At 52.4% G+C, this 27,433-nt stretch overlaps 12 protein-coding genes across 12 annotated transcripts, besides 1 other annotated feature; 6 read left to right on the top strand and 6 right to left on the bottom strand.

Annotated features, from left to right (window-relative positions):
* Window positions 1-27,433: part of a sequence feature (contig 1.135 1..301041(1)) that runs on past both edges of the window.
* Window positions 1,049-1,722, bottom strand: ANIA_07924 (uncharacterized protein; the record flags this gene model as incomplete). The annotated part of the gene is made up of 2 exons (XM_676101.1): window positions 1,049-1,494; window positions 1,617-1,722. 2 exons carry the CDS (start codon window positions 1,720-1,722, stop codon window positions 1,049-1,051), a joined length of 552 nt encoding a protein of 183 aa, XP_681193.1.
* On the bottom strand, window positions 2,176-3,327 carry ANIA_07923 (Zn(II)2Cys6 transcription factor domain-containing protein; the record flags this gene model as incomplete). Its single annotated transcript, XM_676100.1, has 1 exon — window positions 2,176-3,327. The coding sequence occupies one exon, from the start codon at window positions 3,325-3,327 to the stop codon at window positions 2,176-2,178; it is 1,152 nt and encodes a 383-aa protein (XP_681192.1).
* ANIA_07922 (flavin reductase family protein) lies at window positions 3,645-4,363 on the top strand (the record flags this gene model as incomplete). Its single annotated transcript, XM_676099.1, has 3 exons — window positions 3,645-4,004; window positions 4,057-4,294; window positions 4,326-4,363. 3 exons carry the CDS (start codon window positions 3,645-3,647, stop codon window positions 4,361-4,363), a joined length of 636 nt encoding a protein of 211 aa, XP_681191.1.
* ANIA_07921 (Zn(II)2Cys6 transcription factor) lies at window positions 4,580-6,864 on the bottom strand (the record flags this gene model as incomplete). Its single annotated transcript, XM_676098.1, has 2 exons — window positions 4,580-4,872; window positions 4,944-6,864. 2 exons carry the CDS (start codon window positions 6,862-6,864, stop codon window positions 4,580-4,582), a joined length of 2,214 nt encoding a protein of 737 aa, XP_681190.1.
* On the bottom strand, window positions 9,520-10,596 carry ANIA_07920 (N-carbamoyl-D-amino-acid hydrolase; the record flags this gene model as incomplete). Its single annotated transcript, XM_676097.1, has 1 exon — window positions 9,520-10,596. The coding sequence occupies one exon, from the start codon at window positions 10,594-10,596 to the stop codon at window positions 9,520-9,522; it is 1,077 nt and encodes a 358-aa protein (XP_681189.1).
* On the top strand, window positions 11,228-13,858 carry ANIA_07919 (transcription factor domain-containing protein; the record flags this gene model as incomplete). Its single annotated transcript, XM_050611169.1, has 5 exons — window positions 11,228-11,298; window positions 11,349-11,483; window positions 11,537-11,763; window positions 11,812-12,535; window positions 12,595-13,858. 5 exons carry the CDS (start codon window positions 11,228-11,230, stop codon window positions 13,856-13,858), a joined length of 2,421 nt encoding a protein of 806 aa, XP_050467222.1.
* ANIA_07918 (putative 2-haloalkanoic acid dehalogenase) lies at window positions 13,898-14,626 on the bottom strand (the record flags this gene model as incomplete). Its single annotated transcript, XM_676095.1, has 1 exon — window positions 13,898-14,626. The coding sequence occupies one exon, from the start codon at window positions 14,624-14,626 to the stop codon at window positions 13,898-13,900; it is 729 nt and encodes a 242-aa protein (XP_681187.1).
* Window positions 15,128-16,690, top strand: ANIA_07917 (NAD(P)/FAD-dependent oxidoreductase; the record flags this gene model as incomplete). Its single annotated transcript, XM_676094.1, has 4 exons — window positions 15,128-15,346; window positions 15,423-15,722; window positions 15,777-16,350; window positions 16,401-16,690. 4 exons carry the CDS (start codon window positions 15,128-15,130, stop codon window positions 16,688-16,690), a joined length of 1,383 nt encoding a protein of 460 aa, XP_681186.1.
* ANIA_07916 (uncharacterized protein) lies at window positions 17,304-19,222 on the top strand (the record flags this gene model as incomplete). Its single annotated transcript, XM_676093.1, has 6 exons — window positions 17,304-17,502; window positions 17,545-17,605; window positions 17,670-18,160; window positions 18,212-18,675; window positions 18,725-19,003; window positions 19,058-19,222. The coding sequence occupies 6 exons, from the start codon at window positions 17,304-17,306 to the stop codon at window positions 19,220-19,222; spliced, it is 1,659 nt and encodes a 552-aa protein (XP_681185.1).
* ANIA_07915 (protein bglD) lies at window positions 20,462-23,053 on the top strand (the record flags this gene model as incomplete). Its single annotated transcript, XM_676092.2, has 3 exons — window positions 20,462-20,558; window positions 20,612-21,048; window positions 21,099-23,053. 3 exons carry the CDS (start codon window positions 20,462-20,464, stop codon window positions 23,001-23,003), a joined length of 2,439 nt encoding a protein of 812 aa, XP_681184.2. The 3' UTR covers window positions 23,004-23,053.
* Window positions 23,962-25,135, bottom strand: ANIA_07914 (protein orsE; the record flags this gene model as incomplete). Its single annotated transcript, XM_676091.2, has 2 exons — window positions 24,805-25,135; window positions 23,962-24,748 (listed from the first exon to the last, which is right to left on the bottom strand). The coding sequence occupies exons 1-2, from the start codon at window positions 25,062-25,064 to the stop codon at window positions 23,962-23,964; spliced, it is 1,047 nt and encodes a 348-aa protein (XP_681183.1). The 5' UTR covers window positions 25,065-25,135.
* ANIA_07913 (uncharacterized protein) lies at window positions 25,562-27,123 on the top strand (the record flags this gene model as incomplete). The annotated part of the gene is made up of 1 exon (XM_676090.2): window positions 25,562-27,123. Exon 1 carries the CDS (start codon window positions 25,618-25,620, stop codon window positions 27,121-27,123), a length of 1,506 nt encoding a protein of 501 aa, XP_681182.1. The 5' UTR covers window positions 25,562-25,617.

Raw genomic sequence — 27,433 nt, 5'->3', positions numbered from 1 at the left:
AACGGGACATGCACGAGGTCTTTTTGATCTTTGCACCTGCCTCTCTACGTTTCAGATTGGCAGTACTATAGATATCATTCCTCGCGAGCGTCTAGTAGATCTTCGATCAGCCAACAATCGACCATTTAGGCCAAGAAGTTTGTTACATCGGGCTCTGCTGCGCTTAATAATCCCCAGGATCTATGCACTTCCGGCATATGCGTCATTATCCTCTCGAACTGCGGCCCTCTCTATTGAACCAAGCGACTTATGGTCGCATGCCTGTCCTCCGGATCTGCAAAGACGACCTACTGTTTCAGTAAAACACCGTAAATTCTATCCTATGCATCATTTCAGCACCATCCAAAACCCTGATTTAGGCATATTCTTCCGATAGGCGAATAGCAGATGACCCTGAAGTCACCATACCACAGCGTCCTCGTCGTGCAATTCCCAGTATTCCAAATCTTATGGCTTTTCTGCCCTTGCACCGCAAAGCAGTCGCGGCCGCCCAGCAGGAAAGGCTATGTTATCGGGTGGGCAGCTGCACTTCTCAATGGCTGTTGCGTGTTATATGGCAGCCGGATGCTGGTTTTCAGACCATCACGGGCTGGTGCCCCTGCTGCCAGTCTTGGGGTAATGCAGCCTGGGGACTGGCAGTCATCCTGCGCTGCTGTCATACTGGGGCCGTTGCCACTAGTCAGATGGTAGACAAGCTCATTCTCTGAACCCTGGTCCGAGCGGCGATGTCTTTTATGATGGAAAAGTGATAGTCTTTAAACTTTAAGAATAAATGCCTTTCCTGGTCCCGAACTCTGTTGCTCGGAGAGTATACAGTACCATATTCTAAGCAACAGTCATTTCAGAGACAAAAGACAATCGACCAGTCCGGTAAATTTAGATGGACTACAAATGCAACGCCCGCCCTGATGATCCTACACCTTGACAGCAAGAACCCGTTCATTCATGTTGAAGATATCCATCGCGTTCCTCGGTTTTTTTGGCGGCTGGTACCCCTCAATATACGGAATGCGTTCGTCCTCTGCCCACATTAACATCGTATTTCAGATCATCTGAGCCCATTGGCTCGAAGGAATATACGCACCAAAGAATGCCCTAACCCAGCTCTTCGGCACCGCCCCTGCCTCGTCGTCACATATGTTTCGTTCCCGCATGGGCCGGTGTCATACAGGTTCAAGTGCTCAGCGACGGTGGCCCAGATCGACGGGTTAAAGTGCAGGTTGTCGCCAAAGTAGAGGTCGCTGCGGCTGAGGGACCCGTCAAATTCGATGGTGTCGTGCTTGCGCAGGTCTGCGAGGTGGATGGTGCTTCTATTACCCGTTGTCGAGAGATTGAAGTCGATCGCGGCTTGGAACATGAAGTCTATCGTGGTGGGCTCGTAATTGAAGGCTCCTGAGATGGCGGCGCGCGCTACGGCCAAGTCAATGTTCTTGCCATTGCGTGGGAGGTATCCGTGGTTGGCCATTGCGTTAAGGCCCGGGCATGGAGAGCGGCCTGCATCCTTGACATTAGTTCTGTGTTTCCAACAGAAACAAGAATAAAGAAGAAAGAAAGAAAGAAAAGTAATAGAAAGAGGAAAACGAAAAGAAAAGAAATATGGAGGAAACAGAACTCACTGTCTTCTGGCCGTGGTCTTTGCCATTTGTGGTTGTCATGGCCGTATGGACAAGAGGCAACAGCGAGGCTGAAGAGGAGGGTTTCGAGAACAAATATCAGTTTCATGGCTCTCTAGTTTCTGAAGTGATAAGTATTTGATTTTACTTCTTCGTGCTGAGATCCGTCTCTTATATACATAATGTGGATATATGCCTCTTCACAGTTTGTATAATTTGAGGCTCAGCCACCGCCCACGGCGTATGCGTATTCGCAGCGAATTGCGGAGGCTGTGAACACTGTTCATAACGTTAGTTGTCCATCACGCCAGTATACTTTCATTGGAATCACGCACTCCGATAGGTCAGGAATGACGATCTTCGTATTCCTCAGCCTCAGCCGCACCGGATGAGTCCGAATTAAGAGTGGCTGACTACTTGGAGTATACGCATACGCACTAGGCCGCTTGTTCCTGGCTAGAGCGTCAGCCCTATTCTCGCACTGAGCCCGTCGCTAAAAACAAGAGAAGAGAGGGTAGACGGAATTACACCCCTCGCTATAACACTGTTCTATTGGCCGTTTTCAGGTCAACATCTGCAGCGGATAAGCGATTGCCCCCTGGTACTCTTCAGGCAGCATCGCCGCAATCACAGAGAGCAGTCGCTCTCCCCAGCTCGAGCACCACCACTGGTCGCTGCACTGGCCCAGGATCACGGCATAATGAGCCAAGACCACGAGCGCCATTGGATTCCGATGCCTCAGCAGATCGATATAGTCGTTCTGAACAGCGTTGGGCCATGAAAGCGGCCGTAAACTCCGCTTCAGATGGATCTTCAGGGTCTCCCTAAATAGCTGGATGGTTTCGGAATTGATGCTTCGGACCCGAGGGTCGTCACTAGACGATTCTACCCACGGCTGCAGGGTCCCGAGAGCGTTCCTAAGATCCTTGTCACGGTTATCCTCATCGGTCTGGTCGAGATAGTCCTTTTCTTCCATCCAGCGCGGGCTCACCCGCGCCCGTGGCCATGGGGTCGTTGTAGGCCTGACAAGTGAGTTGCCCTTGATGACAATGAGGATGTGGATCATCTCATCCAGGACCGCCTCTCCGCCTTTTTCTTCGCGATCGAACTGCGGGAGAGCAAGGGCATAGATGGACATGAGGAAGGGGAAGGCCTGGACTGCGTGGGAGTTGGAGTCGTTGATATTTTCTGCCTCCTTGCGGAAACTCGTGGTCGCATCAGAGCATCCCTCCAGAATAAAGGTGCGATGGGCTTCCGTGAAGAAAGGCGACTTAGTCAGAGCGAGATGCAGAGCCGAGAGCATGAGGATCATATGCAAGAAGAAGTCATACTGGGTTGCAACTCTAATGCCACGGTCGCACCATGCACGGTGGAAGCCGGGGCTAACCTGGAAGGACTCGGCGACGTGAAGGATCCAATGATGGACCAGTTCGAACTCCCAAAGACTGAGCGCGGCCCGTGCCCGGGACGGAACGAGGAGCAACGACGCCGGTGAAGCCGGTGTGGCTGGCAGAGCTGGTAGAGCTGGTGAAGCCGATGACAGGTTTCCTCTCTGCTCCCCTCGGCGGACGGTGGCCAGGGGCTTCGGCACACACGGTACCCCATATCTGGCGCACGCACCGCACGTAGGGCGGACCTCATCACACTTGACGTGCTTCTCCTTGCATCGCTGGCACCCGGCCCGTGATTTAGTATGGGGGCGTCGGCCAGGCATGCTAGGCAGGGCCACTGGGCTGGGAGATCAGAGCTTGTTGCAGAAATACGAAATACGGGATGCGAAGTACGGCGGGCGTAAAGGCACGTGTTGAAGAGTCACGGGAGTTGCTGAGTCATTTGTGCCTGATCAAAGCTTACTAATGGCCGAGTGTTATCTTATCAGCAGCCGAGGTCGGCTCACCCCCACTCGGCCTAGAGATCGGCCAACTGCCGGTGGCCGTTTTATCACGATTGCGTTGGCGTCAATTGATAGTATTATATATCTATGGGCGGATAACAGCTATTGAACTATTCTCCCTTCAAAACACAGTTACGATGCCAGAAGAACAGCTCGAGGCGCCGAGTCACGAAGCCGCCATCCAGCGCAACCCCCACGCCGACTTCGGGGCGGTCGAGAGGGCACGCCCTCCCTTCGACCATAGATCCCAGATGACCTTCACCAAGACACCAAATCCGGACTGGAAGGCCGGTAGTGGTGCATCGAACGAGGAATGGAAGGAGCACGAGTATGTGACGATTGACCCCTACGAAGAGGGCCGCGGACCATGGCTCAACTACAAGCTCTTGGTTTCGGCTACAGTGCCGCGCCCGATCGCCTTGGCCAGTACCGTGTCGGCTGATGGCAAGACGGCGAATTTGGCGCCGTTTTCATTCTGCCAGTGCGCAGCTGTCGATGTAGGTTTGCTCGACGGTGTTGTTGAGTGCTAGGCTGATGATGGTGGTGTAGCCTCCCATGTACTCCATCTCCTTCACCAGCAGAACGGCCAACGATACCCTAACCAACCTGCTGGCGACCAAGGAGATGTGCATTTCCATGACGACCGAGTCCATTGTAGAAGCCGCCAACTTTGCTTCCGTCAATTCGCCGCGGCATATCTCGGAATGGCCGCTGTCAGGGCTGACCCCAAAGGCCAGCGACCTGGTCAAGCCTGCCCATGTCGCGGAATCCCCGTACTCGGTAGAGTGTAAGCTGCATTCAGTGCAGGATTTCTACAGCAAGACGGATCCCTCCGTGCGAACATCCACCATGGTGATTGTTGAAGTCATCCGCTTCCATATTTGGAACGACGCGATTGGAGAGGATCGAGCCACGGCTGATGTCACCAAGCTGCGGCCAGTGTTTAGGGCTGGAGGGATCATGTACGGGGCCTGCCCGACTGCATTCGAGCTGCCGCGGCCAGTGGCCTTTCGAGAGTTGCGCGAGGACGAGAAGATTAAGAATTTAATCTAGAGACAATTCATCTTCTACTCTACGAGGTTGGCATGGGAGATTCTTCCTTCCATTCATTCATCAGGGCATCCAGTCTCAAAAGGGCGAGGTTAGTCAAGCCCTTGCGACCACCGGCACCGCGGCTGGCCAGGATCAGATGCCACCGCCATTTCGGCATCAGCGCTTGGAGCTTCTCGAGTTGGCTGGTGAGAAAGCAGGATCCGGCCTTGTTTGGAGAAGAGGGGCCGCTCAGAGGCCATGCTTGAAAGCGGGAGGTGAGCAGGTAGAGGTGTAGGAGCAGTGTCGAAATGGAAGCAAAATTATGCCGTGACCCTATGACCATGTCAGTAAACGCTGTTGCAATCTTACCGCATCGATGAGAGTATTTTTGAAGGGTCCCTTACATCCGGGCCAGAACGAATCCCACTCGGCAGTCGTGAGCTTCATAAGAGAGGCGAGGAGCGTCTTGGTGTTTGATAGGGCTCCTTCAACGACTGCTTCAGCAGCATCCAGGTCGATGTCGAGCGAAGTTGGAGCATTGTGCCATGTGTGGCCCTGCAGCGCTATTAGTGACACGGGGCGGATCAGCGCCCTATATATAGCTAGTTGTGTAGTCATGTACGCCAGGTGCAGGGAGAAGTTCCCACTGGGCCCGGGGTCGTCATTACCGTCTAAAAGTTCCACCGTCCGCCGCTCATGGGGCTGCAAGCGAGATGGAAGGCTATCAAGCCAGGCCCTCAGACGCAGCCGAAGGCCTTTGGCCAGTGCCAAGGAGACCGAAAGGGAAGCAGAGGTTTGATCAGAGGCTGCGAGGCTAAAATATGATCGAACCACGTCGTCAAGGATAAATGTGAGTTGGTTCAAGTACACGAAAGGCGAGTAGCCAACTGGGCGGTTGTCGAGAGCCGCTATGTCAGACTCCTCCAACGGAGATACGTTGTATTCGCTGTCATAATACTGACTGGGCATACCATCGCTGAACGCCATCCACTTCTCCGTCACCCATGCGACCCACCAAAGACATCTCCGGAGCTTGCGCTGGTGCGGCGAAAGCGTGTCCCACCTACCTGGTTCCCGGTTCAAGCCGAGAGTGTACGTTGACGCGACAAGGAGCCCTCGCATGTTGGAGTCCATCGATCCTTCAAAGGAGAGCTCGTCAGGCAGGTGCCGATGGAGGAGCAGGATCAAGACCTGCACCGTTGACAGCCGCGGGGAGGCGAGCTCCCCCAGTACCAGGTGCCAGCTCAACTGATACAGCCGGCCTGGAGACGGAGGCTTAGCCGATTCGAGGCACAGAACATCGTCGTAGGCCACAAAGTGACTTGCAGTAGCAGCTATAGCAGCCAGCAAGGCGGGCGAGTCCAAGAGGCGGGAACTTTCTTTGGTCAGCGTCCTCCGGTCGATGATGGGTAGGTATGGGTGCACAAAGCGGGAAAAAAGGGCGCAGAGCCGCTGCACCGTATCGGCGTTCAGCAACTGCTGGACCTCTTGTCGCGCCTCTTGGACCAGCTTGGTGTCTGTGATCTCATGCCCTCTGGGGAGAGACGGGTTCCGGCACATAGTCAGAAGCGGCGGGGGCATGGACTCGGCCAGCGAACTCTCCAGGTTCTGTAGGCGCTGGTAGACAATATGAGTATGCCTGGAAAGAGAGGTGTTCTGTTCGTCGTAGTGACGATGCGCGAGAAGGTAGGTGTCGAGGTCCCCCGAGGATCCAACGAAGCGCATCAGAGGCGACGACGGTCGACCGCTCGTGATTTCGGAAGATGCCGGCGAGGCCGCCGCGTTCCTTTCTTGACAGGACCGCGACTGATTGGATGCGAACGTCGGGGTGGGCGCTGAATTCACAGCATGTATAGAAGCGGGACTGCAGTGGACAGCATCTTGCGGACCAGAAGTGTTGGTCTTGGAGTCCCGTCGGCCGTCTGGAGAGTGCATACCCTGCAAAACGGCCGAGGGTGAGAAACTATAGGTATTGATATCGTACAGCTCATGGTCGAGGCTAGATTCTGGTCCGACCTGTTGGGACGCAACGCCCATCAGCGGATCGCCAGATCCAAGTGCATCTCCCGCCGCATCCATGCTGTTGACAGGGAGAGGCGAGACCGAGACCCGCAGCCGGCGACGCTTGCGAGGGGCCTCGTCAAAGGTGCAAGCATGCTGCTTGGCCAGACAGAGCTCGCAGGGCTCGCCGACTCTGCTTATCTTGCAGGCGACTTTGCGGAAGCGGCAAAAGTCGCATGGCCGATTGCGACGGGACCGCGGCGATCTGGCGGGAACGCTGGCATGGCCCTGGAAAGTGGGCTGGATTGGGCTTGGAGTAGCCATCGAGGGTGTCAGCAGAGCGGGAAGATGCACAGAAGATGACTCCAGAGACTCCAAGTAGACAGACTCCAAGTCGAGCGATATCGGTCCACTCTTATCTTAGTCGCTTCATGCTAGTCTACTAGTTAGTGGTCTTGGGTACTCCAATACTCCCGTCTCACCACCAGGCCATGCTTGATCAGATGCAGTGACGGCAGAGGCAAAGTCCGTATGGATTCAAGGCCATGATCAGATATGTTGTCTCTTCAATGCAAGCTGCCCAATAGTACTCAGCATCATCTCAAATGATGTATTTTTGTATGGCGAATTATGCATTAATTATGCAATATTGTGCATTGATAGCTACCAACCAAACTCCGAGTAATGAAATATATATCTGCCTAGTCGCAACCTCACTAGTCAAATTAACAGGTAGAATGGCCCCAACCCTCACCCGGGATGCATCGCAAAACATGTATCAATATTGACGAATATCCGAGCACATCAACCCGGTCAGATCTCGTAGGAGAAGAGATTGGCTCCCTCTTGACTTCGTGTGGAAAGTGATGGATGTCTCAAGTATTGGATAGTCGGTATGGTCGCCAATCTACTCAGAGCATAACGTATTTCCCGGGTGATCCGTGGTTCCCGGGTGATCCGTGGTTCCCGGGTGATCCGTAATTTTCCCATCAAAACCCATGCTTGCTCAACTTTGAAGTCCTGTAAAACAACCAACAGTGATTCAAATTAAATAAACTAAATACCATAATATTTAGGACAGCTGGTTCTCTTATGCCCCTGAATATTATATTCTGAACATGTTGGTAGAGTATGTTTTGGTATACCTAAAGGTTGGGGCGCACTTCCACCAGAACCCCCCCATCTTGCCTCTATTTCCTTATTTCTCAACGAAATCAGGTCTCTGGCTTCCTGAAATGAAAGACCTTCTGTAGGGGACATCTGGTATTTAGAACGAGCCTTTTTCTGCCTGTCATTCTCTATAGCTGAGCAGAGATCACAATTTTCCTTTGCTAGTAAGCTGGCATTATAGATCACTAACTCACACCCTTTCACCAACTCATCTAGGACTTTTTTGGTAGGAGTTGGAGGACTTTTAGACCTTCTTCAAAGCAGCTTTTTAACTGAAGAGCCTTTTTGATGTACATGGCGCACAGTATAAGGTGTACCAAGCTGTGACAAAGGGATTGAAGCACCCCCATGGCTTGGAGGGGGGGTTGGAGTACCTAGGTTGATATTTAATTTTTCAAGTACTGCCTTGGGAGTTGAAGGAAGTATCCCAGTTGCTTTGAATCTGCTTTAAATATTCTCTGCTGTAAAGACTTCCTAATAAGCTGCTAGATAAGCTTTTAAAAAATCTAGCTTGTTAATATAGTTATATCCCAGGCGCCCTTTCTCCTCAATAAGCTTGCCATACACCCTTTTTAAAGGTCCGAAACAACCAACATCCAAAGGCTGGAGGAGGTAAGATGAATAGGCAGGCATGTAAAGAGGTATAATATTATTCGCCTTACATGTATGGTCAAACTCAGGCATTAGGTAGCTTCCATGTCTATCTAGAATAAGAAGTCAATACCCCCCCCTTGTACACTCAGTTGTAGCTGGAATAAAGACTTTTTGAAGCCAGCAAAGGCCAATTATGTCTATAGTCCATCTATTAGCACTTATTTTAATCCTCTAATTGCCAGGGATTGTGCCTTTATCAAACCATCCCTCCATATGGACTTTTCCTTTAAAGATAATGGTAGAGGGAATTGGCCACCCCCTAGTATTGATATATTTAATAGTAGTAACCTATTCCCAATTCCCTGGCTGTATTAGCCATGGTTTACCAGGCATTTCTGCTCTGGAAACCACCTTTATTGTTGCAATAAGACCCATAGCAAACCTAGTTTTATTAAAGTTGTAGATATCCTTATCCTGAATCCCCTACTAATCTCTGGTTTTCTACAGCTCATCAAACTATTAACCAATAATCCTAGGATCCTTATATAGTACTCTTTGGCGATTAATCTTTTGCGCAAACCTAGTTTTAACCTCCGGGCGCCTCTTGGTGAACTCTGTAACCCAGTTTTTGCTAATAGGTAGAGATAGAGTTAATATTGCAGCATCCAAGATTATTTGCGCTATTTCTTGTACCTGGGAGGGCCTAGGGGCAGTGCTATGTATATCCAGGGATACTATCCAAGCTATTAAAGCTTCCTCCTGAAGCAGAGATAGCCTGTAGTTCTGGTTATGGAGTTCTGGTTAAGATAGGTGGCCCTTCATCTAATCATGTAGGGTTGTAGGAGGCACATTATAAATGCGGCTAGCTTCCTGAGCATTGCAAATTTTTCCATTTTTTAAATTGCTTATAGCATATTTAATCCTACCTTCTTGCTCTATTAATTCCTGGCGCGTTTTATGCGCTTTTCGTGGCATGATAGTTGGTTGAAGATAGAGGGTGGTTGACGCGTTCGAGATTATGGAAAAATTACGGATCACCCGGGAAATACGTTACTTAGCTTACTAAGTAACGACTAAGCAAAACTCCCCCCAAAACAGGCGGTACCAAAGGGCAGTATCCTCCGATACTTCGAGTCGGGCACGTGATGGAGACCGCTCTACGCAATCTCAGTCTTGGCGTTTCCGTCGATTTGCTCCCAATCAAGTCTGCGCACTTCACGACAACAAGGGTGGCTCTTCCACGCCGGCTCTCTCCAGCAACAGTCCGTATGCGTCTAATCGCCGATGACGGCCTAAGTCAAATGTCTTGGTCTTGCCAGCTCGGCATTTTCTGAGATCCAGCGTCGCGCTCACAATCTCGTCCCCCTTGGTGCGGGCCTCGGCGACCACATATCCCTTGGGGTCGACAATGCACGTCCCCGCAATAAGTGGATGGCCGTCCTCTTCGCCGGCCTTGGCCACGTTGACGCTGAAATATGCATTCATGTAGCTGTTCGCCGTCAGACTGAGTCGATTGTGGAACAGGACTTCTTTTTCCGCTTCTTCCCGACTGAGTGGCTTTGATTCATACAGGTCGCTTCCAAGAAGCTGGGGCGCATAGGCTGTCGTGTTGTATCCGCATAAAACGACCTCTGCGCCCTGGAGACCGTACGCACGCCATGCCTCTGGCCACCGGCGGTCGTTGCAGATGAGCATGCCGAAGATGGAGTCGCCCTGGCCGTCGGGTGCCGGGGGTGCGTTCGGTGTCGCCTTCAGAGCGTCTCGCACTAGTCCCGGGACCCGGAATGCCTGGAAGCCGTCGCCGTTCTTGAAGTATCGTTTTTCCAGCTGCTGCGTTGCGCCGGGTTCAGGAAACGGCTCGACGACTCCCGGGAGGTGGACCTTGCGGTACTTGGCCAGCACCGTGCCTGATCGTCCAGAGTAGTAAACGGCCGAGTTGTAGAATTCTCTTGTTTCGCCGTCCTTCCAAGCCTCTGCATATCCCACGTAGACATCGACCCCAAGCTTCTTGGCATGGTCGAAGAGCGGCTTCACGTTTGGAGACTGATCGATCGGGCTGCTGGATGATTCGGGCTCGAAGTAGCTGTGCAGCTCTTGCTCGTCCGGGAAGAAGTAGCGCGGGAAGAAGGTCGTGAAGGCCAGCTCGGGGAAAACAACCACTTGGGCTGGTGGACTTTGCGATACGGCCTCGTCTAGCAGAGATGTCATGCGCGACAGAACGCTCTCGCGTGAGTCGCTTCGTTGGATCGGGCCCAGCTGGGCAGCAGCAAAGGTGACCTGGCGGGAAGACATGGTCGGGTTCACTTTGTTGGATCGTCTTGTCTGAGGAAGAAGGCACTTTTGTTGCCAGCCAGTCCAGGCCAGGCTCCACACTCACCTTGGCCGTCGCCTGCTTATCGGCCGTTGGAGGTGGCTAGCCTGAGTGAGCCTCACAACATCGTCGCGGCGATCCGTGACGCCCCTCCGCGGAGCCCTGTCAGCTGAACAATCATCTCAATCCTTAGGGTTCGCTCGTTCAGTTTTCTTGATTATCAAAGATATGTTATAACCTATTTCCTGAGATAGTTTGTTGCTGGGCAACATCGGAGCCCGATCCAAACTCTCTCCAAGACTGTTGAGGTTGTTTAACCCTGAAACGGTCACATGGCGAGTGCAGCTGTCTTGCTGCATTCTTCGCGACGCCATCATATATAGGAAACTAGAAACGTCGCGTCTTGTAGAGATGCCTTGGGCTTCAGTATACTCGTAGAAACCTTCCCGTGACCTTATCACCCCTCTTAATGGCTTGGGCGTCGCGCTATAGTGTATATGGAAAGGTGCTTCTCCAACTAGATAACGCCCCCGCTTTACCACGGAATAGCTCTGAGGACCGATATCTCAGCATTATACGGTTTACTATGCCATAGAACCGTTGATGATTGGCATGGAGACTCCCATAAACGCACCGATCAAGCGACGAAGGACGCGCGAGGATAGGAGACGAACTGCCCGTGCGTAAGTGAAGGTCGAGTCATTATCGGGAGTTACTGACAAGGACGATGCAGTTGCGACAGATGTCGAAGACTAAAGGAGAGATGTGAAGGCGGCATCCCCTGCACGCGATGCATGCATCTCCGTCGCACTTGCGAGTTCAAGCGCCTATCATCCGTCGATCATGATCATTCCCCGGTCCCGGTGCAGTATGGTTGGACACTTGTCGTTGCAAAGGGGAACGCTAATTCTGTATGACTAGGACACCGGCGCCGGAGGTCAATATCCATGAGTTGTTAGAGCGAGTAATGTACATGGAGAGAATCCTGAAGCACAAGTTTGAAGGCATCGACCTCGACCTTGACAGCCTACGCCGAATGGCTAGGGCACTAGATGAGCATGAACAGAATAACAGCTCAGCAGCGCCAGAAGAAGATTCAATTGAGGACGAAGTCTGCACTATCAATCCGGTCGAGGATACGACGACGCGTAAGTCAATCTACTCTTGAGAATGGAGGCCAGTAATGACTGTGGTAGACTACTCTGGCGAGTTCTCGTATTGGAATTTCTCGATGCGTGTCAAGCGGCACATTGAGGACCGCATGGTATACATTTCATGCTTCACATACGCCCAGTATCAGAAGCTAATGGCAGCGCAGCAAACTCAGGATCCTCTCCAAGTTTCCAATTATTGGCGTGCTGAACAGCTGCACTCGGGCGCAAACAGTATTGCAGCAGCCGTATCCTGCTGCCCGCCGCGTCACATTGCTGATTTCTTGATTAATGTGTTCTTCAAGCATGCAGAGACGTACTACTACGTCCTAGACAAGGAGTGGCTTACAGATAAAGTGGATGCTCTATACAACGACCGCGGGCGGTTTGGAAATAAGAGCGCTGCGGTCGTGAGTATAGTCCTCACTGTCTTCGCCATTGCCACCCAATACGCATACCTCGACTCGCCCACTCGAAAGTCAGCGGAATTCACTGAAGATGCACTAGGAACGATGTTCTATCAGCAAGCAATTCGGCTCTTACCCGAAATAATTGAAGCATCCTCCCTCGAAAGCGTCCAGGCATGCTTACTTTTCGCTATATATGCGCTCCCCCTTGACGCCTCTGGTCTTGGATATATTTACATTACTCTCACAAACCGACTAGGGATGCAGAACGGGTTGCACAGAAGGTACACTGGCACCGGGCTGAGCGCCGCCATGGTCGAGATGAGGAACCGCGTATGGTGGACAGCATACACACTTGAAAGGTACGAGGGCAAGGCATAACGCTGCAGATTTGAATACCGTGAGTGCTGATGAAAGACAGGAAAATCTCCATCTTTCATGGTCGGCCATTGTCGACACACCGATTCGACGTCGACGCTCCTTTACCCACGCATAGAGACGATCTGCAGTGCGAGATTATACCTTATATGGTCGCGTCCATCCAGCTCACACAGAGGCTAGAGGAGCTTTGCCGGGAGATGTACGTCTGCTCGTTATCCGTCCTCTCGCTTGCGACTGAACAATGCTACAGGTTTTTACTACGCACCTGTCCAAAACACGAGCGCTCATCCATATTGTTGAGGCTTGTGAACGAGAAGAATAATCTGGAAGCTTGGTGGAATACGCTGCCGGATGAGGTCCAGGCGCAGAAGGACGTACCCTACCAGCAGACTCATCCTCATTATCGGTCATGTATACATCTCCGGCTCGAATACTGCCTTGTCTCTATGTTTATTGGACGGCCACTCCTTCTGAACCGGGCTGCTTCTCGCTCGTCGCCCGCTTCACCAGAAACACAAAACAGTGACACCCGCGCAGTGGCCACTAGTGTCATTAACAACCATACAAAGCACCGTCAGCAGCTAGTTGATTCCTGCATCCAAGCTGCTAAGGAAGCCCTGAGGCTGTGCAGTATCCTGCAAAATAATGGGCCTGGCCTCGCTCGCGCTTCGTATGCTGAGTACAGTTCCTGCCGGGCATCTTTATTGGCACTCATTGCCCGCTCAATTCAAGGCCAATCGAGCCAGTTTCAGGGTGAACTGCACCAGGGCCTGGAGATGATCCGCGAGATGGCTGCTGCTGGGGACTCGGCGAGATCGGAAGTGGCACTCCTGGAGTCGCTTGAGCGCGCGTTGACACGTCTGCATTGCGCGAATGAGGCAGATGGAACCGGGCATGGAGATACGCCAAGAAACAAATCTGGTGCCGACTATGAGGGTTTCAAACAGTGGGAAACCATGTGGAAGTCTACTGGCAGCACAAACCCAGAGAAAATGCACAGCCAATGGACCCCCGGCTTGACATTATTTGCGAGCCAAAATCACTTGGATGAGCACATACCCCAGTCGCTCGAAACCGGAGTCTCCTCTTCAATGAAGCATACCGAGGATATGCCCAACCTACACTCCCCGTGCTCCTTTGACGCACTGCCCTTTGACAACGGCAGCCTGCCCATTCAACCTGAGCTTCGATTCTTGCAGGAGTTTCTCGCAATGCCCGGATACAGGTTTGACACTGACTTTGGTGTCGACGACAGCCTTGACGGTTTAGAAAGAACTGGCTCTTCCTTTTCGGGGTCAAGATGATCATTGAATATTTCGGATCTAGCAGACAGTATACAAATATCATGACGCAGAGGCCTTGACAATTTCTTCCGCCATATCCACCAGACTATCTGCAATAACATCCATCTTAGTATCAAAGATCACCAGACACGGATCCTGCTCGTAGACTGTACAATAAGCCCCTCGAAATCCAACTTTGACTGCTGCCGAGACATCCCACATATGCGCTGCAGCGAACCACTTCTCGTCGCGAGGCGCAAACTGCTCGAACACTGGTCGGTATGCATCCAGTGCTGGCTTGGCTACCCCCTTGCTGTCGCAGCTGATGATATTCTCTGCTGGCAAGTCCACGCCTCCTCGCTCAAAATACCCCTTCACTCGTGCGATGTCGCCTGTCGTGAGACACCAGATGGCGAACCCCGACTCCCTTAATTTCGCAAAGCACTCGCTGATCCCAGGTCGGAGCTGCAGACTCCAGTACCCCTGGATACACTCGTCGCGCTCGGTCTCGGTAGCTAGCGCTCGGGGGTCTTTGACCCCTGCCATATGAAGAGTTCGATAGAAGACCGCCTCGAGGATGTGCTTGTAGGGCCGATGTCGCTCTGATATGGACAGAAATGTGAACTCCAGCTCAGCGGCCGTCATCCAACTATAGCCAAAGAATTGAGGCGTGATGTTGTTGGCGCGCAGGCGGTCACCTAGGACTCGGTCGATGGCGTTGAAATAGGCGTCGAAAGAGACACATGTGCCGACGACATCGAAGACGACGTGCTTCCGCGCTGTGGTCATTGTATGGATACAGAAAGATTTGGCTGTGGAAGGGTGACGGACGGGGTCAATGGTATGCGTGGTAGTCGTATTATTGCAAAAATAAAGGAATAATGAAAGCAATCAACAAACCAATACTCGCTATAAGCGACTCTATCAGTCTTCTACAAAGCTTATCGTCCGTCTCGTCTTCATTCTTATCTGCCTGATAATGTCGACCGGAAGAGCATCCGGGCCAGCTGGCCTTTAGCAGTTATCGCCACGCACCGGGCGTATCTACAGGCATGTATTAGTTGGAGACGCGCACACCGGCGTCTAACCGTTTAAGCACCGGTCTGACGTCTTACTCCTTATCGTCTGATCCAATCAGTCGTTCCACCATCTCCAACTGTCTGTGGACCCGGGGGTAGCAGTTAGTAGCTCCCTTCTTATCTGATCCTCCGTATAAAGCCTTGCTTCGTGGGGATAACGTCGGCTTTTCGCAGCCTCAAAAGATTTCTGAGACGTTTATGACCATTCGCCATGATATCCAAGCCATTTCCTGTTGCTAACAGCATCACACCGTTCTGGCGCACGGAACCAAGTACGTTGGACAACTACCGCTCAACTGCGACCCTGCCCCCGGCGGCTGACATCGTGGTTATTGGCGCGGGATATGCCGGCGCCTCAACAACGTACCACTTGCTCGATCAAGCCCAGCCGTTCTCTCGACCGTCGATTGTGATCCTCGAAGCGCGGCAGGTCTGTTCCGGGGCGACGGGGAGGAATGGTACAACCTTCCACCTTACCAATCAAATCCAAAGTCCCGTACTGACAGCTCATGGCAGGCGGTCACCTGAAACCGGACGTGTACAATTTCGTCGGCACTGTTGCAGAGACACATGGCATTACCGCCGCAGCCGAGCTCGCAGCCTTCGAGACCGCACATATTCCCGCAATTGAGGCTGTCGTGGAACGGGAGAAGATAGCATGCGATCTGGTCGTAGCACAGGCGCATGACGTCCAACTAGATGAGCAGCACACAGAGAAACTCCGGAAGGCATATGAGACCCTTTTGGCAAATGGTTCGGAGACGACGAAGACCGCGGCGTTCACTATGGATATGGAGGCGGAAATGGTGTGTCTAGAAATCTCCTCTGCTTGTGGTTGCCAGTTACTGACAACCTGACAGGTCTCGGGAGTCAAAGGAGCGAAGAGCTGCTTCAGCTACAAAGCCGGCCGTCTCTGGCCGTACAAGTTCATTTGTGGCCTGCTCAAGAAGTGTATAGCCAAGGGGGCCAACTTGCAGACGAACACCCCCGTCGTAGATGTATCTGAGTCAAACAACGGCTGGATAGTGAAGACAGAGCGAGGATTAATTCGAGCCAAACAGGTGGTCTTCGCCACTAATGCCTATACCTCTGGCATTGCGCCCGAGTATGCAGACAAAATCGTCCCCGTTCGGGGCATTTGCAGCCGCGTCGTGGTACCGAACCCGCCACATCCTCTGAGCCCGACTTTAGATTCCTCATACACGGTGCGCATCAAAGAGGGAATCTATGAGTATCTGGTCCCTCGCCCAGACGGAAGCATCATTATTGGTGGTGCCAGATCAGTCTATGTACACGACCTGAAGAACTGGTATAACGTCACAGACGACAGCCGTTTGATTGAGCCAGCAGCGCATCACTTTGAGGGCTACATGCAAAAGTATTTCCACGGATGGGAGGATACAGGAGCATACACCGACCGGGTATGGACGGGCAGTAAGTGAAATGATGTCTATCATATATTGAGAGAAACTGACCGGCTCTAGTCATGGGATACACGACAGACTCTCTCCCTCACGTCGGGCGGGTTCCTTGCAAGGAGGGACAATTTGTCATCGCGGGCTTCAACGGGCATGGTATGCCACAGATATTTCTCTCCGCAAAGGGAATTGCGCAGATGATGCTCAACGGAGTCGAGTTTGAAGAGACGGGCATCCCGTCCGTCTTCAAGACGACACAGGCTCGACTGGACAGCACGCAGAACAGCATTCTGTCGGCCTCTCACCTCAAGCAAACGAGGACAGATGTCAGAGGGCCGGTTGTAGACGAGAAGTGATGAAATTAGCGAGTCAATGGCCAGTTAGCAAGCAATAATCGCTGTTCCTATGCCTAATACCGCTTCTCAGCCCTAAGCCCTCACAAGGTCCCCAGTCTGGCGCCGATCAAGAACAATTTCACTCGCACAGACTTGATTTTATAATTCCATAGCTCGATCGATATGCTACGCAAGATAACTGGTCATGATAGTCCGCCCTGATGATAAGTGCCCTGAAAGTAGTATGGTATCCCATCAATTCGTGCCATATCAGTTGGAGCACATATTAATCTCCCAGACGACGCTGAAGCACTAACCATGACCTCCCACTGTCTCCATTATCCCACGACTAATTCGAGCCGAGCTACTAGCAGCCAATAACATGCAGGCCATTGTCAAATTTCTTCCGGTTAACGCCCGGTCCGCCACCGGAAGATCTCCAATCAACCAAGGATCGTGTGCGTCCTTTATCTCTTTGAAGGGCAGTACAGTTGTGCTTGGCTTGATATCGCGTTCTTGCATCTATGAGATAAACATTGCACATAAATGCCGCTGACCGTCCGTACACTGTCGTCTGTCTATTGTATTTGACACGCCATCTGCGTGCTACATCATTTTCCGACTTGCACGCAATATGCCAGATGAGAAGAAGTCACCTGTGAGGGCCGCTAGCCAACCGGGTTCGGATGTCGAGGTGGGCCAAGTAGCCTCGACAGGGTATGATGAGAGTGGATGGAGCAGGGGGCTGTCGCCTCGTGCTGTCATTATGCTGTCCCTCGGTGGTGGAATTGGACTGGGTCTCTGGATCGGTACAGGGACAGCGCTGTCTGCTGGTGAGTAGATCGGGCCCCATATGCAACACAATACGTTAGTAGGCAAAACTGACGATGAGACAGCCGGACCCGCAGGATGTGCTATTGGTTATGCATTGGTTGCGTGAGTACTGCTCCCCGATTTCGTGGGTATAGACTGCTGACGGCATGGGTACTGCATTATCTAGACTCGCAATCTACATTGAGTTCCTCTCAATTGGAGAGATGACTTGCTACAAACCCATCGGCGGAGGATACATCCGCCAATGCATGGAGTACGTCGACCCGGCAGCCGCATTTGCAATGGGCATGAACCTGTGGTTCTCGTGGACTATGACAGTCCCGGCCGAGGTGATTGCCTGCATCAATGTGCTGCAGTATTGGGAGGCTCCGAGAAACTTCCCTATGGCAGCGTACATCACGATATTCGCCATAGTCACCGCAATACCCAACTTATTTCATGTGCGGAAATACGGCAGCGTGGAAGTTGTAATGAGTGCACTTAAGGTCTTCTCAATTACCTCTTCCATGTGCTTCCTGTTCATCATGGCATCTGGTGGACTGCCGTCACAGGCTGGCCCACTTGTGTTCCACTACTGGAAAACACCAGGGGCATTCAATAATGGAATCAAAGGCGTCTGCAAGGCTGTGCTTCAGGCCGCATTTAGCTGTCCCTCAGGTATGAAGTCCTGATAGATGCACCGAAAAAGTGTCCTGCTAACTAACTCAGCCGGCTGGGTCGCCATTACAGCTGGCGAGATGAAGGATCCACGAAGGACAGTAAAACGCTCAACCAACCCGCTCTTCTGGCGCATGTTCCTCTTTTATATTGTTAACATCTGGCTCGTCGGCATGTGCGTGCCTTACAACCACCCAGACCTGACCGCGTCCAGCACACTGTCGAGCCCCTTCATCATTGCTATCCGTGACGGCGGCTCACCGACCTTTGCCCACATAATCAACGGCCTCGTCTTTGTCACTGTTCTCTCCTGCAGCATGACTTCATACTACGTGGCGAGCCGCTCCTTCTCGCATATGGCTGATATTGGGATCATCCACTCCTGGTTCGGCAAGAAGGATGCGGCCGGCCGTCCCTGGTTTGCGCTTGTCATGAGTGGGCTGCTGGGTGGAGGCCTGACATACTTGAATCTCAACAATACGTCTACGCAGGTCTATAATTGGTTCTCGAACCTGGTAAGAAAGACTCCTTTACTGCACCGGTACTTTTGCTCATAAGGTCCAGGTCGGCATCTCCTCCTTTTGCAACTGGTTTTTGATCTATGTCTCCCATATTCGATTCCGCCAAGGTCTCAAGTCCCAGGGAATCGACAACAGAACGCTCCCTTACCGTGATCGCTTCGCCCCCTACTCACAGTATCTTGGAATGGTGCTGATAATCCTCTTCCTTGCCGCGCAATTATACTTTGCCATCTATCCGTTCAAAGGAAATCCTAGTGCGGAGAATTTCTTCGCTACGTACATCACTGTTCCGCTGTTTTTCGCGGACTACGCCTTATACAAGGTGCTTTTTCCTCCTGCCCTTCCCAGATAGAAGTCTAACTGACAGCCTGTGCAGATATATTTCAAGACGAAGCTAGTAGCGCCCAAAGACATGGATTTTGGCCCGGCAAAGTATTTTGACAGGATTGACGAAGAGGAAAGAGAGGAAGAAAGGCTCAACCCGACGCCCAAGCAATCATTGCTGGGTCGTATATGGGGAATGAGGACAGCAATCATCTGATAATTGAAAACTGTTACTCTGGTCTATGTTGTCACTTTGTTTTCTAGCTACTAAGTTGGTGAAGCGTATCGATCACGAGCCATTGTCAACGAAGTTTTCACGTCCGCTGTCTATGCGTCAGGGCCTTATGTCACTTAGATTTGAGAAATAAGTCTAAACATCCGCCCAAGGCGGACTATAGCTTTTAGAACAGATACTAAAATTTTGGGCCGAGGACAGCTCGTAGCAGCGTTTTGTTCCCCTTAAGTACTTCAGATCGCATGTGATCCATTGAGCAAAGCTTTCGAAGAGCGTCTTGATTTCACTATTGTCGGAAATTAGGCGAAAGTTCTGGATATCAACATATGGTCGATGGAAGGTCTGCGACTGGCTGTAGGTTCAACATCTTTCGCACACATATTTTTACACATGCCGCCGGTTGAGAGATCATGATTCATGAACTCGTGGTGCACCAAGTTCCCTGCAGTTTTCAGCCTTGTGAGACTAACATTACTGTTATACCGGGTGGGCCGGGTTTCAGGGTACGTTGCAGAAGTTTCATCTTACAATGTCTCATATCTTGATAGCCAGTTCTTTTCTGCCCTCTTAGATTTTTTCAACGCTCTTCGCAGAACCCTCTTGGCCGACCCACAAGAACAGGACATCTGGCCCGAAGTTAGCCCGAAGAGGTGCCAGTCTTTAAGCGGAATCACTCGCTGCTTGTTGTTACTAAGATAACGAGTAATTGTATGTTGAGTTCTATGTCTATGACTGCAGACCAGTACTCTTAACATCATCATCCGCTGGGTCTGCAAGAACCAACGCCGTACTTTCCTGTATACTCTTTATTGAATACTGTATTGTGCAAACCCTGCAGAAGTTATATCCTCCGTGATTGGCTGTAGTTCGCTCACACACGTGGGTATATCCCACTACTTGGTCTGTATACAGCTCCTATTGGTTGTTCAGCCAGCGCTCGGCTTGCCGAACCGGCTGTTTTGCTACCGAATATCCACGTCATCATAGACGCAAGAGCCCCAGTGTACGGTAGACCCTAAACTAAATGGATCAAACAAGCTCTCGGGTTTTCCGAGAGAATATGGCCTGTGCGCGGCAGACGCGTATGCTTCTCTATGACCATAATGGGCCATAGTATAAAGATCCGTCCTGAGTGCCGAATAGCCTCAGTTGATCAATTGGAATTCAGTTTCCCTTCCGTTCCTTTTACCGCACTATAGATCACTCTCCCTCCTCACTACGATGAGGGTACCTTCGTTATCAGTTCTTTCCTTTCTGCTCGGCACCGCGCTGGCCGCCGCCAGCAATTTTGAAGCCGGCCTTCTGTCCAGCGGCAAAGGTATCCTCTCTGCACTAGGGACCAGTTCTTTGCCAGTGGCTGACTCTTGACAGTGTCTCTCGGTGACTGGAAATCCGCACACGAGAAAGCCTCGCAATTTGTTGCCAAGCTCAACACCACCGAGAAGATCAAGCTCATCACCGGCAGCAGTGTGACCACTACCAATGGCGAGACATTTACGGCTCTCGACATTCTCGACGGTGACATGGGCGCGCAAGCCTACTATTATGTCTCGGCGTTTAGTCTGTCCTCCGCCTTGGCCATGACTTGGGACAAGGAGGCCATGTACGAGCAGGGCAGGGCCATTGCGGCTGAGTTCTACGGCAAGGGAATCCAGATGGTTGCCGGTCCGACCTCGCAGCCTCTTGGCCGTACTCCATGGGGCGGCCGACTGGTGGAAAGCTTTGGACCTGATCCGTATCTGAATGGTATTGCAACCGGGTTGGAAACTAGGGCCTATGCGGACGTGGGAGTTATCGCCGGGGCTAAGGTAAGCATTTCACCTGACCGACAAATTACTGCCTATCTAATGCGGTTTAGCACTTTATCCTTAACGAGCAGGAGACCAACCGGACCGGCGGCATGGGAGGTGGCGGTGGTGCTCCTGGTGGTGGCGGCATGGGGAGAGGCGCTGAGTTTAGCTCTAGTGTCCCTGGGGGCATGTCTCCTACAAGCTCTGCGGGAGCCATTCCATCGTCCACTTCGACCCCCGGCGGCTCTGGAATGGGTGGTGGAATGGCTGGTAGCAGTGCTTTCTCGTCCTCGTCGTCCTCCGGCGCTCCCTACTCATCCAACGCCGATGACAAGACCCTCCACGAGACATACCTCTGGTCCTTCTACGACGCGGTCCATTCCGGCCTTGGTGGTGTGATGTGCGCCATGACCAAAGTCAACGGCACGCTCTCATGCCAAAGCTCCTCCCTCCTTCTAGACATTCTCAAGACCGAGCTTGGTTTCCCCGGTATGGTCTGGCCTGATACGAACGGCCAGCAGGATGCCCTTGCTTCTGCTGCTAATGGACTTGATTACGGTTCGTCCAGCCTCTGGAGTGAATCAACGATTGAAGGGTACCTTGAGAGCAACAACATCACCGAAGCTCGTCTGAACGACATGGCTATTCGCAACCTGATGGGCTACTACTACGTCAACCTCGATAACGGAACCCAGCCCTCTACTGCCGCGCAAGATGACTATGTCGATGTCCGCGCCAACCACGCCAAGCTGATCCGTTCTCATGGTTCTAAGTCGATGGTATTGCTGAAAAACAAGAACAATACCCTGCCCCTCTACAAGCCTCACAAGATGGCCATCTTTGGCTCGCACGCCCGTGCGGCGGTGGCTGGCCCTAACATGCAGTTCAGTGTCGAGGGTTCTGGACCTACGTACGACGGCCATATCGCGACGGACTCGGGATCTGGACAGGCTTCTCTGCCATACCTGATCACGCCCGAAAACGCTCTCAACATCAAGGCGAGCCAGGACGGCACCATGCTGCGCTGGATTGCCAACGACACCTACTCCTCCTCCACTGGCTCTGCGTTGGTCATGCAGGGCTCATCCAGCACCTCTGTCACGCCCTCCGTCAGTGCATACTCCGAGAACATGGATGTCTGCCTAGTTTTTATCAACGCATTAGCTGGCGAGGGTGCTGATCGCACGGAGCTGCGCAACACCGATCAGGACAATCTCATTAACGAGGTTGCAGACAACTGTGACAACACCGTGGTCGTAATCAACACAGTTGGCGCCAGAATCCTGGACAGTTGGATTGAGCACGAAAATGTCACGGCCGTGCTGTACGGCAGTCTGCTGGGTCAGGAATCAGGCAATTCCATTGTCGATGTCCTTTACGGCGATGTCAACCCCAGCGGCCGCCTCACCTACACCATCGCGAAGACCGAATCCGACTACAATGTGGATATCTGCTACACAGCGCAGTGCAACTTCACCGAGGGTAACTATATCGACTACCGCTATTTTGACGCCTATAACGTTACTCCTCGCTACGAGTTCGGCTACGGCCTTTCCTACACCGACTTCGCCTACTCAAACCTCCACATCCAGGGCCCCTCTGCCCTCTCCACCTACCCTACAGGTCAGCTCGCGGTCGGTGGCTATGAAGATCTGTGGGATACAGTCGCCAAGGTGACCGTGACCATCCGCAACGCCGGCTCTCTTGATGGGGCCGAGGTGCCTCAGCTCTACATCTCGTACCCGGACGTCGCGAAGCAGCCAGTGCGCCAGCTGCGTGGTTTCCACAATGTCTACATCAAGAAGGGTCAGTCGACCAAGGTGACCTTCGAGCTCCGCCGCCGTGACATCTCCTACTGGGATGTCCAGCACCAAAAGTGGGCAGTTGCTCCTGGTACGTACGAGGCTTGGGTGGGCGCCAGCTCCAGGGATCTCAGAACGCATGGCTCTTTTGTTGTCAAGACTAAGGCGTGAAACAAAACGTCAAGGCGTCAAGGCAAAAATCTGACTGATAGACTTTGTAATTGAACTACCTGTACAGTATCAGTCACTATCTTCGGAGTCACTCTTGTTTTAGTGTCACGGCAATTCCCAGCTAGAGTTCTCAATAAGCATTCGCTTCATTTGCTAGACATGACAATCTGCGAGGCCACCCAAAGCTTCATGACAGTCACCTGCGGAGAAGATAATATGTCCGTGATGAAACCCTGAATCCAATGCAAGCTACCCATAACCATCGCAAACCGACTTCCTCACTTCAAGTATTGAGTGCCAGCTTTGAGGAGTTGCTGCTATGTAAGCCTGGTTGTTCAGAGCCGTGCGAGTAGAAAGACCGACATCCAAGGATGTTTAAACAGTAACATGGACGCCGCTTGGGACAGTCTAGCGTCTGATGGGCACAGCCATTGAAAGAAAGGGTAAAGAAACTATTAAAATAACAGGTGTGGAATGTACCACTGAGCTTATACCAGTTTCAGCCTGGTATGTTCCCATATCAGCAGTGAGCCGCCACTCAGCATACGACCTGCGAGTCACGACAACGAGTCTCTCGACCCAAGTGAAGCCAATAATAGCTGTTTATCCAACCATATTACTAGGAGGGGCGTTTTGATATCACGAACGCTAAGGCAATACGAGTTCAGCGTGGGAGCTTTGTGGGCTAAGAAATCCAACGAAGATCGAACAATGCAAAAGGCAGCCTAATTTCTTTGCCGTATCCCCTGGGGAAGCCGAAATATTCTACTTCGTCACTTACAGGATTTTCAAACTAGAAATCGCGCAATTTCAGCATGCGGGACATCATCATTGTTTGGTGCTAGAGAGTGACGAAAGAAAAATAAAGAAAAATAAAGAAAAGGACCAATCGTTCATTGTATGCTATCTTGAACTTGTACACAATATTCTTTTCTAATATGTTGCAGCCGGCACGCAATTACAACTCCACAACCAGCTTGGTCGCGCTCACGCCCGCCTTGCACCTCTTCAACCCTTCGTTGATCGCCTCAAGACCCTTCCCGACGATTGTTGGCGGAGGCAAGCACTGGATCTTCCCGCTCTCGAGAGCAGGGGTGACAAAGTCATTCCATACCGGGGTTGCAATATCGTTGACCGCGAAGATCATGCCGGCCTTGACGTTGCTCGGGACTTCTGCGGGCGGAGGATGAACCGCAGCCAGATGGCCTCCTCCAAGTTTCTCGAGGATGACCAGATCGCTGGTGTAGGTGTCAGGTGTAGCGACGGCGTCAAAGATTCCCACAAACTCCTGGCCGGATTTCTGCACGGCAGCAACAACCTTGTCAACGACCTCGGGATCCTTGTGATCAAAGACTTCGGTAGCGCCACAGCGCTTGCTTAACTCAAAGTTGTGAGCACCAGAAATGGCAATAACCTGAATACCAGCGGCGGTGGCAATCTGGGTCGTCATGGACCCAACGGACGAAGAGCCGCCCCAGATGACCAGGACTTTGCCCAACGGCTTGACGGGATCGTCAAGAGAGGGATACGGCAGGGCTAATGCCGGCGTGGAGACGCCGGGCATGGCCACACCGGGCTCTTTCAGGGAGAGGACGCAAACGGCCGCCTCGACCGCGAAGGGAGCGACGACTCCGTCGGTGAAGGAGATAGCGTCCGGCAGGATAGCCGCCTTGTTGGCGGGGACGACGGTGTAGAGAGCATAGGCACCATCCTGAGGCCGCCCGGTGACCAGATTGATGGCGTGACTACAATATCAGAGTCAGTCACGAGCCAAACGACAAGTCAATGGCCATGAACTTACCCAATAACCCGGTCCCCCTTCTTGAACCGCTCGACGTCTGGACCCGTCTCATGCACTGTACCGGCGACGTCGCAGCCAAAGATGGTGGGCCACTGCTGGACAAAGACGCCGACGTCCTGCATATGGGTGTCGAGTGGGTTGATGGCCACCGCGGCGTTCTTAACCACAATCTCGCCTGGGCCAGCCGTAGGGACGGGGGCATCACCGACTTCGAGGTCATTGCCTGCCTTGGTGAGCCACGCGGCTTGGTTGGTTGCCATCTTGTTTTATGAGATTATGTGTTATGGAGTGAGTATGAAGAGACTGAGTAGAGATTGCTGTTTGAAGATGGACAGAGACGAGACTGGACAATGGGCATGGAATGGGAAACCATCAGGGCAATGATGGTGAAACGGTGGCAATATATACATCTTGAGGCTGTCAAGGATTTTTAACAATCAACCAAATGGCAGGTGCGATTCTGTAGCAGTACAGAAGAGATGAGGACGAGGGGACAAGGTGACGAGGGTGAGTCCAGAGTATCCCAGTACATAGAAGAGAACGGCACCTGCCGTTCTCTCTCGCTTATTGCAAGCCGCTTGCAAGAATAAGAACAGCAGGTGTGGTTCTACTCTTAGTCAGCTATGCTTATAAACAGGACGGTACGGTACGGTACTGTATGGTACTGTCGTTGCCTGTTCGGCTTGGCATTCTTCTCATTTCACTCAATCCTGCTCGAGTCGTGTAAAGCCTCTCGTCTGTGAGCAACCTCCCTCCCTCCGACCTCAATCGCACTCCTTCCTCTGGAGCTCATCATGTCTCTTGCACGACAAGATGCCCCCAGTGAGATTTGGACCCCGGAAGATCCTCGAGTACGACGGTCGCTACGGGGTTCTGATCTGCCACGAGTGCCGGTATGCGATCCAGAAGAGCGCGCTGCAGAGCCACCTGCTGCGCCATAAGATCTACCGTGCCGACCGCCAGCAGCTGGTCGCTATGATTAATGAGCTCGATCTTCTCGAGCCTGACGATGTGTTGCTGCCGCCTCCGGAGTCACCCCCGATCGACGGGCTGCCGGTCATCGCGGGGTACCGCTGTACAGCCCCGGGTTGCGCTAATCTCTGTGCGAGTCTGAAGCGCATGAAGGGCCATTGGAGAGAGAGCCATGGTATTGCGGATGCGTCACTCGCGCGTCCAGCCAAGCTACAGACTTTCTTTCGGGGGACTAAGATCCGCTACTTTGAGGTGACTCCCACGACAGAGGATGAGGACGATGAGGAAAACGAGAGCGAGAATGACGAGGAAGAAGGGGATGTCGATTTGGAAGAGCAGGAAGACGACAACGGTGGTCGGCAGTCAACGACGGTCACAACTTCTCCCGGCCCTTCCGCTCCCTCTGTCAACGTGGACCTTGAAACCCTGTCCTACTTTCACCATTTCATGTCGGCAACGAGCCTGACATTACCATGTCCGCAGGATATGCAGTCGGGGGCTCAATACTGGAAAGAAAAGGCAGTCCCTCAAGCGCTCCAGCAGAGATGGTTGATGTGCGGTCTGCTGGCGCTCGCTGCCTGTCACTTGGCCGCATTCCCGGACAATGCGGCGGCTGGCCAACAGCACCGCAAACGAGCGGCTGAATTCTCCCTCGAGTTTCGAACGGGATGGAGAGAACTGGCCGACACATCTGGTGAGGGTCTGCGAGAGGTAGCGACCGAGATTGAGTGTTTGCTACGTTGTGCACATTGGGCATTGGCTGAATCCCCCTGCGATCAACGCATCATGCCAGAGCCGGGCGTACCAGAGCACCTCCAGTCCATCATCAGCACCATTCAGAGTACTGTTCCCGCGGCCGCACCACACGAAGCTGAAACGTCGGCCTACGCGACACGAATTCTCAGATGGAACACCTCAGAGGCCGGAAACAGCGTCCTTGCGGAGATCCGGAACCGTCTTCATGACCTACCAGCTCGCATGGCCGATACCTTTGGGAGACCGGAGAATATTCAGGACGTTCTTGTCCTCCTGTCAGCCCTCGCAGCTATGGGTGAGTGCTGTGACACGAGCTTTGCGTCGGAGGAAGTTGGACCAGCGTGGTGGGGGATGGCGACCTGGTGGACGCGAGTGCCGCTTCGTTTCAAGGAGCTGGTGGCACGCCACTATCCAGCATCTCTCGTGGTGGTCGCCCATTGGGCAGCACTGATGGTCAATCGAACCGAGCGCTGCGGATGCTGGCTAGTCAAGGGGTTGGCCATGACGATCTTACTACGGATCGCTGAGCGACTGCCGGAGGACGATGACGGAAATGTGCAGCGGCTTGTTGCGCTTACTATTGCGGCCTAGACTAATGATTACCAGACACATGCGGTTTCGCTACAGCCCTTTGCCAAAGCACGGCCTGAAGATTTGATAATCTGGCTAGCTGGCCGGGGCGCTTTCTGCTAGGATATCCTTGCATCTGATAGAAGCATACATACTAGCCTGCAGTGATATCATACATAACCTAAGCTGGCTGTGCTCAGTCAAGACAAGAAGAATTAAATTTAGATATGCATATCTTCTAATCAAAGCTTCTATAATTATACAATCAGGCAATATCGCGAGACCGTGCGATTCCGACCGGGCACCGACTAGGCACTGACTACGTTTTCTC

This window comes from Aspergillus nidulans, chromosome II (genome assembly GCF_000011425.1).
Source record: "Aspergillus nidulans FGSC A4 chromosome II".
Classification (NCBI taxonomy): domain Eukaryota; kingdom Fungi; phylum Ascomycota; class Eurotiomycetes; order Eurotiales; family Aspergillaceae; genus Aspergillus; species Aspergillus nidulans.
The sequence above is the reverse complement of the archived record's forward strand: the minus strand, read 5'-3'. Positions and strand labels throughout refer to the sequence as shown.